This window comes from Limulus polyphemus, unplaced genomic scaffold (assembly GCF_000517525.1).
Source record: "Limulus polyphemus unplaced genomic scaffold, Limulus_polyphemus-2.1.2 Scaffold2609, whole genome shotgun sequence".
Lineage (NCBI taxonomy): Eukaryota > Metazoa > Arthropoda > Merostomata > Xiphosura > Limulidae > Limulus > Limulus polyphemus.
Window position 1 is genome coordinate 44,356 of NW_013668219.1, and position 12,379 is coordinate 56,734.

General features: G+C 32.0%; 1 protein-coding gene across 1 annotated transcript in view; it reads right to left on the reverse strand.

The window, feature by feature from the left end:
* LOC106467422 (cysteine-rich protein 2-binding protein-like) overlaps positions 1-12,379 on the reverse strand; it is a gene marked incomplete at its 3' end in the record, with an annotated part of 68,271 nt that overhangs the window by 43,386 nt on the left and 12,506 nt on the right. The window contains exons 4-6 of the mRNA XM_022395605.1: positions 10,495-10,626; positions 4,085-4,230; positions 536-702 (exon numbers count right to left, since the gene is read on the reverse strand). Of these exons, the coding sequence (XP_022251313.1) occupies positions 536-702; positions 4,085-4,230; positions 10,495-10,626 (445 nt within the window). The remainder of the gene's footprint in view (positions 1-535; positions 703-4,084; positions 4,231-10,494; positions 10,627-12,379) is intronic.

Genomic DNA, 12,379 nt, shown 5'->3' on the forward strand with positions numbered 1-12,379 from the left:
TGGCCTTTCCCCTGTGACTCATCTAGAAAGGTTAACATACATGCTAAGGGTCACCAAGTGTCCCAGAGAAGTCAGTGTTTGAACCTGATCCCCCCCCTATGTAATTCCCTGGTAGGGGTCACTGTTTGTCTTTGTGTCTGCCTTTCACACTTATAGTTTTTCACTGATCTCAACCAAACTTGGCATGTACCCTTAAGGACTCTTCAGGAGTGACATGAATCTTATCTATAAGTCAATCCTCACACACACACACACCTATAAAACCTCAGCTGTACTATATTGATCTCTATTGTACTGATCTCTATCAAATTTCAAAGACATCATTAGGGAGAAACATAGGGTGGAAATTCTCAGTCAACTTTTAGGAATTGGAGTTTTCATTTCATAAAAAATTTAAACACTATTTTTATAAGATTATGTTTGATTGAAATGTATAGCATTACTTTTGTTGTATTGAGAGTTGTTTCCTAATCAAAAACAGAGCTGTCATCTTGTATATGCACATAAATCAAGGATATTCAAAAGATAAGTATACCTGTAATGTGTATCTTTTTTCTTTCAGTTTCATTGCTGCTTCAATTGAGTTTCTAGTGTTTCTTGGTCTACGACCCTCTTGGAATTGAGGCTCTTCCAAAATGTACCCTAAACTTTTAGTAGTTGAGGACTTGCTTCTTCGAGTTTTATTAACAGTGGTAGAGGCTACTAAAAAAGACAAAGAAAGATTTCCTAAATAAAATTATTTGTGATAACTATCATTTAAAAAAATCCTTTTTACATAATTAAATACTTGTAGTAATAAATTTAAATCTCTTTTATTACTAAATTAAGGAATCAGATAAAAAACTAGTTAGGAAAGTTTCCATTAACAGAACCATGTTTTTGGCAACCACTTCTCCACAGGACCAGAGGTTCAGATCCAGTATGTTACATACTGCTGTAGGTTGTTTTTAATATAGACAATTCTCAATGTTTATATTGTTGATTGGTCAGAGGGAGATTTGACTTAACATGATTGGCATGGTTTAACATCTGGAATTTTCTTCAAAGTCACAGAACACTTTAAGCAATATCAAATGCAAGTTAGGCTAGAAAAGATGATACTGAGTCTATTAATAAGTTACATCGTGTCTCTTAAAATGAGTTGTTTAGTTAGTGTTTTTCTTAGTCGGTCAGTTGGTTCAGTTGCTGTAAAGACTGGGTTTGTATGGTTGATGTATAAACAAGAGACATGCCATATGCTGTAGTTGAATATATAAAACATTTTTGTTATTATTAAATGAACTAGTCATTGCATTAATTTTTAACCAAATAATCTAAAAGATCAACCAGCAATAGAAACTGTTACAACAATATTCTGCAAGCAGTTTCAAAGAAACAAGTTTTGAGTAGGAAGCATGTGAAGTTACTGAGTACAAGGCTGTATGATGACAAAACCTTGTCGAAACGTTGTACATTTTCTGTTATGTTAAACTTATATTAAAGTTTTTCTTCATTATCCATTCAAGCCATCTCGAAGCATTACAATGCTGTATAGATTACCATAAAATAAAAACTATAGCACACAATACAAAATAAAGTACAGAAAATCCTTCAGCATTAAAACAATACCAGTCAAGCCATGTTGTAATCAAATACACAAAAAATTTAATTGTTTTCATTTTGTTTTAATGTTACCATTTTATTAGTGTTATTTTGTATTAATCACCTCTTCATTCATGCAAATGAAATGCAAAAGATTATTTCATTATTTTTATAATGCTAATTTCTTATTGTTTATAATTCATTAATATTCATTATTTTCATTCATGATATGGTGTTTTACTATTAACTAGTGGTCATTTTATGAATAGAAAATGAAACATATTTGCATTAACCTGTTTAAATAAGTACTTATGTAAAGTGCACATATTTACCAACTTCTAATTATGGTGTAGTTCCTATTGTATGGCATTTTCTGATTGTGATATATATCGTGCAATCCACCAATGGTACACATTGTTGAAACCTAAGCTAAACAATGCCTTGATGACCAATCAGTAGATGAAATTACCTTGATAAACAATAGAGCACAATAGTGCAGTTTCTTAGATTTAAAAAAATTCCTGAATCCTGTGCAGAGTTCTTGTATTTTTCAAAAACTTTCCAAATATTTCCACACTGGAAATTTATTAGTTGAAATTCCCAAATATTTACTAATTTCAAGAATGCACGAATACCCCATCAACTCAATGTCACCTCAATTTTGGAAGGAACAGCATATGAAGAAAGAATCTGATTTTACAATTACATGACAATTTTATTTTAGACCTAAGTTGTTTTTTCTGTTAGTATTTTTGTCTACACATGTTTCAACTAACAATTTATTTTTTACAAAAATTAATTTTAGCTGTTATTTTGGCAGGAAAAAAAAAATATATTTTCCATTACAACTTTTTTCAGTTGGAAGATGTTTGCAATTGATTCATCAGGTCAAAAACGATTTTATAACAAATATTAAAAATACAGTAATACCAAAAAACATCTTTAATATGGATGTTTCAGAATTTCTTTAAATTCCATCATCACTTTTAATATCTTAAAAAAATTAGTTCATAATATTTGAATTATAAAAAACATTTTTGTATTCAATTGAAAGTTTAGAATGAATACATTTAAACGGTAACAATATAATGGAATGTAAAATGAAACGTGCGGCATACACATGTTTAATAAATAAAAGTGTTCGTAATCTGTGGTTCCGGAGTCGAGAATTTTTAAGTTTTCTAGAAGTAATGGGTGGTTGTTATTCTCACTTTGCAATTGGATAGAAGACTTGGGTGGATTACTTAGTTTACATCTGCCTTTTGCTGAAATTCACATATTTGTGTTTATGTATTTGTAGATGATGTGTAGTTTTACATTATATTGTCACCGTATAAATCCGTTCTTTCTAAACTTCCAATTGAATATGAAAACTCGCTCAATACTAATATTGTTGTTTATATGTTTCAATATTATGAATACATTTTTTTTTAGATGTTAATGCTGATGATGGAATTTAAGGAAATTCCAAAATGTATGTATTAAAGATGTTTTTTGGTATTACCATGTTTTTAATATTTATTATCAAACTTTTAATGTTTTATGAATCAGAATTTCATACGCTAGTATACAATATTTACAGTAAATCATGTTATTTACTGCAATCAGTTCTAACACATATTTATAGTATCATTCATTACTATAATACCAGTTTATAAGATAAATTAAACTCCAGAGACAGTTTTTGGAGTGTATTAACTGATTTTTTAACTTTATCACAACGTCTCGACTAATGTGGTTATCATCAGGTAAACCATCATCTATTGCAGGCTATCATCAGGTAAACTGTCATCTATTGCATGAAGTATTTTATTCCAAGTTATAAAACATAAAGGGTGACACCTGTGTTTTGATTTAAATTAGGTTTTAGTTCATGAATGATTAATACTTCTTATATTTTTCTTTTATTAATATTGTTCTCATTACACTATATTTTAAAGTTGCTAATAATGATTGGATGTAGAATCGTTTGGCTGTGTTCATAACTGTGTGATAGGGGATTGCTATGTTCTTTGATCCTAATATTTATGTTGTATCCCATTCCACCATAACATAAGTGCTGTTGCATCAATTACATTGATATTTGTAAGTGCTTCCATCACTGAAGTTGTCAAAATAAACTGTGTCAGAATCTGATGCTTAAATAAAATAGCCATTTAAAAATCAATGGCTTTGCATGTGAAATATATAACTTAAGTGTGCCAGGCTGGCTTCAGACCATGCTTAACTGTAACACAACTCAGAAATATAATCAATTCTGTTTTTTTCTATTCTGACAACCTGTAATAAAAATTACTTGGTATTGAAAATAAATTTATTGTAACTGTTTCATTCAGTAAAACTTAAAACTGCTGTTATAGAGGTAATAATACCTAAAAAGTATTTTTCATTTATTCAATACCTAACCATAATTCATATTCAACATTTAAATCAGAACATTTTTTTTAAATATTTCTTTAAAAGAAATTAGATTCAGATTGTAAAATAAGACATTAAAACTTACAAAATTCTTGCAATGAAGGAGGTTTTGGATTTGCGAGAGTCCACCAGCCAGATTCACCTAACTCTGACATTCCAGAACGAAAGTGCTGAGGACAACCAGCAGACAGAGTACCAGCCACTGTTCCATGCCAAGTTGACGTCTTCTTTCTAAAAATAGAAAAGAAACAGCAACATAATATGAATTGATTAAATTCTAAAATAAATGCATACTCATCCACACACACACACACATGTATATTTCATACATTTTTATGCATAATAGCCAAGGATTAAATTTGGCTGTGATGGTACACCATTAATAAACCAATTAAGCTGACAATAAACATGTTAGCCTGTTGTAGTTAATACTGAGCTATCATTACAACAGTCTCAGATCCACAACAACATTCAAACTATGACTCAATTATGGATAAAATAACATACAAAACCTACTTCTTTCTAGTTCTTGAAAATATTATGTTTAAAAGCAAGCATAGGCATCGGAGCAAACCTCAAGTCGGGGGAGTTGAAGTGACTCCAGTAGGGATACCATTGAGGGGTATTTTTAGGTTGTTCTATAAATTCCATTTATCATGGTTTTTCCATGCAATATAATTATACATTGTGATAGATAGTTTTTGTGATTTAACCCTAAAACTGTGGGGGCAGAAAAACATCTCGACTTTTAGGAACGCAAGTGTTAGATATGTGGCAATAAGTAGACAAAATTTCAATTAATACTCCTTCCTTATTTTCTTATTGTATTTAAGAATCAAGACAAATTCCTAAAATACTTTAATAAGAAATTGGCTTTTGGGTCTTAGTTTTATAATCAAATGGAGGTTCTTTTTTTAAAACTTTTTTCAACTCTTGTTTTTTCATCAAAATAAAATAAAAAACAGAGAGATCTCATTAGGGAACAGTTTTTGTATCAAGAGTATATGAAAACAGCAGTTGTACATAAAACTATCTCTCATTAACTGAGATCACTGAGGGGGAAAGAAAGAAAGAAAAATCCTCTGATAACAACTCTTCAGGCATGAAAAGGCCTTTGACATGATTTAAGAAAATATAAAAGACACTATACAGTCATATCACATGATCAGCATGTAGAGAAGCTATAAGGTTTGAATTTGTTACTTATATATTTGTGTATGTCAGTTGTCATGGTATCATTGATTTTCAGATATTTACTTACCTTCTTCTAGAAAGAGATGTTCATCTTTGTCTATACTGTATGGCTAAATTTGATGGGAATAACATTTTTGTAGAAAGTGTTGTTTTGTAATTACGTGATTGATACAGTCTATTAGTTATATTTTTATGCTTTGCCAATTCCCAGTTGAATTTGTTTTCTCAGTAGATAATGATGAATGTAAGTTTGTCCATTAGATTAATTACATCTCTTTCTAGAAGAAGGTAAGTAAATATCTGAAAATCAATGATACCATGACAACTGACATACACAAATGTAAGTTTATCCATTAGATTAATTACATAAATTTGGCTTCTTTCATAAATGGCTATTTGTGCTACCAATGATAGACAAGGGGAAAAAGCAGCTCGTCAACAGCATTCTCTGCCAATTTGTGGGTTATTCTAATCAAACAGTGGATTTTGATTGTCATTCTTATAATGCATCAATGGCCTTGAAGTGTAGGGCATAATTTGTTTCTCAGCGATAGGATGTGAAACATGAACCCTGGGATACACAGCCTACTAGCTTCCCAAGATTTTGAGGTGCCCAATATTGCAGCTGTCTCAAGAATGATGTCTGGTAAAAGGAGCCAATTATAAACAGCTTAGACATATGGTCAATACTAATTTCAATCAGCTCATCTAGGATAAACACAAAATGCTGTTTCACAAAATCAGTTATGTTACAGGTATGTAAACTGATCTGATGTAATTTTCTGATACTGCATAAAAATAAACCATTTTCTGATAACATTTTTCACAACACGATACCAATAATGGATAAACTATCAAAGAAAAACACCTTTGTCTTTTTTTTTCTCTATCAGTGTAAAGCTCAACATTAACCTGTGGCATAAACTATTTTTTCTTATCAAGTTAATTATTTGTTAAATATGAAATTTTATAGTTCTATTGGAAAAAATCTGAAAGCATGTAAACTACAAAGTGTTTTATGTTAATTTTATTTTTTTATTTTCCAGCAGTATATTCAAAACTCAAGAGAATAATAAGATCATATATAAAATTTATCTTTTTACTCCAGCTTAATCCCCAAACTAGAATCAAATATTACAATTTTCCTTAAGTTCACTACCTCAAAACAAACAATCAGTGGTAGATTAAGACACCTTGAGGCACTGGGACAGTGAATAATATGGGCCCCCCCTCATGCATATTATTTTTGTTGTACAAGACAAGCATTACGTCATGGTTAAATACACACATTGGTTTATAGATACATATATACTTATAATCAAATTCCTTTTTTTATGTGTATGTACATTTTGAATTCTTAATCCTATTTTAACAACAAAAATCTACCTTTGAAAAAAAAAGATATTCATAACTATAATAAAATTTCAAATAGCATTCCCAAATTTAAAAGAAACATATTTAAAAACTCATTTCCTTTCTAACAATTTTTCCTTTTTTTTCAACAACACTCTTTACATATAGTATCCTAGCCTAAAATTTTTGTGGCCTCATTTACCTCACAGCCCCTGGGCAGCTGACCCATTTGCCCTCCAGTTAATCTGCCACTGGATATCTCAGCAAATAGAAAAGATAGGAGGTTCTTGTTTTATATTTTAGCTTGTCAATATCAGTAATTTGAGTTCCTAATTCATAAGATTTGTTGGAAGAAAATTGATTTAAGAGGCATTTGGGGGCCCCTTACACCTTACAACAAAGGCTGTATGATCTGATGAAAAGCATTAGTTCGAAACGTCATCCTTCATTAAATTAAAATATAAAAAACTTGTCAACTGTTCAACCTATTCTTTAATTTTGATATCTTTGTCGCCTCTTCGGTTTTAATTATATGTTTCTTTTAACCCAATATCTTGTCACAGAAGAAACTGTCAGTAGCTAACACTAAAACTTTTTCAAGACTGAAAAAGCATTTAAAAAACTATAAAAGATTTTCTAGATATGTGATTTGGTACTAAGTCTTAAAAACTTCACATTTCAATGTTTTCCTTTCAGGAGCTAAGTCTAATCACTTTCCAGGAAAACATAAGTTACTTCTCATGCCACCTTATTCAATCTACGTTGACGTAAATAGTTTATAATCTACTCTATCCAATCATATTTAAATGTTATCCATAGTTATTTTCAAAGATGTACTTCAACTGCAATTGTTCAGAACACATTCTTGCACATCATAAAAGCTTGGAAACAAAAGAATGTAGTAATAAAACCATTAACTTTCTCAACACAGGCTAGGTCAAATTGACCAACCATGTGACCTCTTTTTGTTTGTTTAACCCTTTCTTGACAGGCTCAGTATAAAATACACGAGTTCATATACACATTTGCACACGTTAAGTATTTATACTATAACTTTTAAACCAGTATGTGTATCTTTACAAAAAATCTGATTTTTAATGAAGTATTTTTACTAAAGATTTGTTTGTGAAAATATCACATCTGTTACCTTAGTCTGAGTGCAAAGTGATTTTCATGATATGATTGAAAAACTATTCTTCGTCCCAAATATCTCAAATATTATTTGTATAATCTCTAAAATCTCCTTAATACATTTCAAATGTTTGTTTTCAGTAAAACTTTATATTTTGTCTGTTATTTTCTCTACCCATAAAAAATTATGAAATAAATATAAATTATGCTTTTTTCATTCTAGAATGACTACAAATTATAATACGAAAACACAAATGTTTAGGCTAAATAGCTTAAATCTCATAACATTATACATTTATATATATTTATTATTTATATTTTATTGACCTTCCAGTCGTGTCTGGCTAACATTACAGATGTTGCAATGACACGGCACATGTGCACTCATGTTACTGTATACAATAACATAAAACTGGCCTTTACAAAGTGACATGTCCTGGCTGTGTTTTAGTGGACTAGTATTTTGTAAAATACAGTCACATTTCAGTTATAATATATTATACATAATTACATATGTAATAGGATCCCAAGCTAATGGAAAGGATATGGGTATGGGAGACAATGGGGGTGGGGAAAAGAATTGGATGACAAGTCCTTCTAACAAAACTCCAAGAACCCAATGATCGGTAATAAATCCCCACCACATGTGAACAAAATCGGTCAAACAAACCCCCACCAGACTGGAACCCACAGGAAAGTCACCGGTACTGCTGGCAACGAGGACATTTGAGTGGATAAAAATGATGAAAGGTGGAACTCCTAGTGGGAGGAACAGGTAAAGGACAAGAGGGTGTTAGACATGGAATAGGAACAGGGGTTTGCAAGGGCTCAGGCTGAGACAAATGAGCAACCAAGGACAAAAGGATCAAATGTTGCCTCACAAGTTCCACCCATGATTCCTAAGTTTCAGGAATATCCCCAAAACAAATAGTTGGAGAAATAGAATCATCTGCAAGTCCTGAAAATAAGTTGATGGTAAAGAAACTTGGAACGAGACAGCATCTCTCCCCAGAAGGTCCCAACAGCAAAAAACCACGTGTGGAGAGCAGAGGAGGACAATTATGCCAATGTAGAGGTAAATAGGGAGAAGGCACCCCCCAAACATCCCTCAGGAGAATGGTGGAGTGCCTCAGAAAGGATGTTTATGGTGGACAAGTACCATAAAAGAGTTGTAAGGGTAAGACAAAGATGGGAAAACTGTCAAAGTCAGGCCAGCTGGCAGAAGTGATTCTATCTGTTGAGAATCAAGAAAGGGGTAATCTGCCTGATGGTAATCTAAGACAAACCGATCCTTGGCCCATGGAGAGAGAGACATGCTAGCACCAGCTCACAACTGAGAAATAAATCACTCAGCATGAACCCTGACATCAGAAGTGGGAGGGAAAATACTGAGAGGAAGGAGTGTCATGTAAAAAAGGAAGGAACAGGAAATCAGGGAAATTGATAAAATGGAATATACCTGAGAAATCATGTCTAAAAAGGCTGAATTAGGCCTGACAGGTTCCACTGGAGAGGCACAGGAAGGCATGGCATAATTGGGAAGAGGAAAATAGATGTCAAAATCCTTATCATCACAAACAGGTTTGGCTTGTTCAAGAGAAAGTCTATCACTTTTAGGAGAAGAAAGTCAACTCAAATAAGAATCAATCTTCCAATGAAGAAAAACCAAAAATTCCTCAGTCGAGCTCCCCCGACCTGAAGCTAGTGTAAGTGTAGTAAGAGCAGGTGATATAACTTCCGAAGTGGTCACATTAACTTTGGTATTCATCATAAAATAACAAAATTTTGAAAATTATTCAAATAAAAGAAGAAGAATAAATAAGGTAAGTTTGCACATAAAAGTGGAAAATTGAAAACTATTGTAAAATATTAAAATGATCTTTCCACTTTGTATGATATTAATAAAGAAACAAATGTGTGAATAGAGCAGAATCAAAACGAGTCTTGACTGTAGCACTGCCAAACGAGAAGTGATAGTTTTGTAGAATCGAATAGAGGGAGCCACATGCATCAGGAGGCTGTGTTGCACTCCTATTGGTGGATGGTTCTCACTTGATGATTTGCATGCAAGATGCAGTGTAACCATGATAATTGTTGGTAAGTGTGAGTGTAAGGCTTTTGGCCTGCAAAAAAATGTTTTCAAATAGAGGGTTGCTCAAAACGAGTATAGCTATAGCTATATGCGAGTGGAGGTAATATGCTGTATCGGAAGTCAATACCAGCAAAAAAATCCATAAACCAGCATTATCTCAACAGTAAACATTCCATAAAACAGCATTATCTCAACAGTTAACATCTTTCCTAATCAATCAAAACTAGCCTTTTGCTTTGCAGGATTTGGGTCATTTACATAAGGAGTCATTGGTGCATAAATTTGCAAATCCTACATAGAATTAAGTGTAATCCTCTACAATAGGCATGCTAAATTTGAAAAAATTGATAACCTAAAAATATACAAATTTTAAACAAACCCCACTATCTTTTCATTTTTGTGAGCAGTGTTTACTTGATGCAAATTTGGAAAACTGTTAATGCTATTTTTGTACTGTATGGCAGTAAAGATGGTAGATAAATCGTAATGGAAACAATAAAAATGAACAAATAAAGCTTTTTTGGGCTACACTTACACTGGATAAAAACTATATGGCTATAGTTATTTTACCTCCAAACTGGAATAACAAAGTAACAAAGCAAGGTAGTTGAAGGACAAATGGATCATCAGTCGTGATCTTGTATTCCTTGACTGACATTTTAATGTCTAAATCAGTTAAGTACATTCTACTCAACTACCACAACACATTTCACACTATCACTTACTTAGTATTTCCAAAGAAAGTTGTCCAGTTTTTGTCAATAAATTTACAAATGTGTTCCCTCCAACGAAAATAGCCTCTCTTTCCCCCACCTTGAACCTGCATGTTGTAAAGTGTCAGCAAAATGACCTGGATCCTAGAGAAAAAAAAAAAAATTATTTTAGATTAAATTTTTTATTTAACTACTGGAAATATGAGCTTTTTAGTATCACCATATCACTGAATATAACAGCATCCACTTTATTGCTTGCTAGATATAATTTAAGGACAATAAGAGACTTGTTGGCCCATCTAGGCTGTCCCATTTACTAAACTAAACTATGAAAATAAAATACTCAAAACAGTCTTTATCATTAAAATATTTACTCAGACTTTCCTTAAATTTCTTTGAATTAACTGCATCCAATATATCTGAAGGCAACCCATTCCAAAGCCTAACCACTCCATTTAAAAAATAAAGCTGTCTTAGCTGAAGCTGACTTCAGTGCCAAAATTTAGGCTTGTGTTCCTACAATTCTCACCATTAAGTACAAAAAAACTACAATCAATTCTCTTAAGAATCTTAAACTCCTCCATCAGATCTCCTCTAATCACTTTTTTTTCAAGAGAAAAGGAGTTTCATGGATCTTAACCTGTCCTTAAATGACAATCTTTCCATCCCATATATCAACCTAGTAACATCTTTCCAACAATTCAAAGTTCTTCCTAAGGTAAGTAGCCCAACACAACACTACAAATATGGTCTAAGTAGGGACCTACAGAATGAAAATATACCCTTTTTAGACTTGTATTCAATATTCCTGTGTATACAACTAAAATCCTATTTGCTCTACTTCTAGTAACAGTACATAACTTGGATGGCGTAAGAGACTGATCAACTAGAACACACAAGATCCTTTTCTTCCATTACACTGTTAAGGTTATTTCCATCCAAATTATATGTATAATTCAAATTATGATAACCCACATGCATTATCTTGCATTTATTATGATTAAAACACATTGTCCATTTATTTGCCCAACTCACTGAATGATGTAAATCCTTTTGTAAATCAGCAGCATCCTCTTCACAGCTGGCAACACCAAAGATCTTAATATCATCTGCAAATTTAAGTAATTTATTGACTATCCCTTCATCTATGTCACTGATGTAATTCAAAAAGAGTACAGGTCATAACACTGAACCTTAAGGTACTCCATTTGTGAAAGTAATCCAACATGACTGAACTCCATTTACAACAGCCTTCTGCTTTCTTCCATCCAGCCAGTTTTCCATCAATGAGTCAACCTATCCCCCACACCTACAGATACCCTTTTAACATGCCTTTTATATGGCATCTTGTTAAATGCTTCCTGAAAATCCAGATACATCAAACCCATACTTGTTCCCTCATTTACATAAAACGTAACTTCCTCAAACAATATCAAAAGATTAGTAAGGTAAGATTTCCCTCTTGTGAAACCATGCTGAATATTCCAAAAAGATTTTAAACTTGGTGAAGTGACTTTGCAAAGCATCTTCCATAAGATATTCAAAAACTTTCCCATCACTGATGGAAGACTAGTAGGTCTATAATTACTAGAAAAAGTTTTATCACCTCTCTTGAAAATAGAAGTAATAGAAGTAAATTTTTGATATAAAAATGTGATGTTCTAGAGTCATCTATCTTAACACAGCAGCAATAACTAAAACATTCTTTTATTTTAACATCTTACAGTACTAAATAGCTATGTACAGCTCAGAAAAATTTTGATCGTATACACCATGATCTAGTCTAAAATAAACTAAAATAGACATGGATATAAAGTTGATGTACCACATACATCAAGATCTAGTCTAAAATAGACATGGATATAAAGTTGATGTACCACATACATCAAGATCTAGT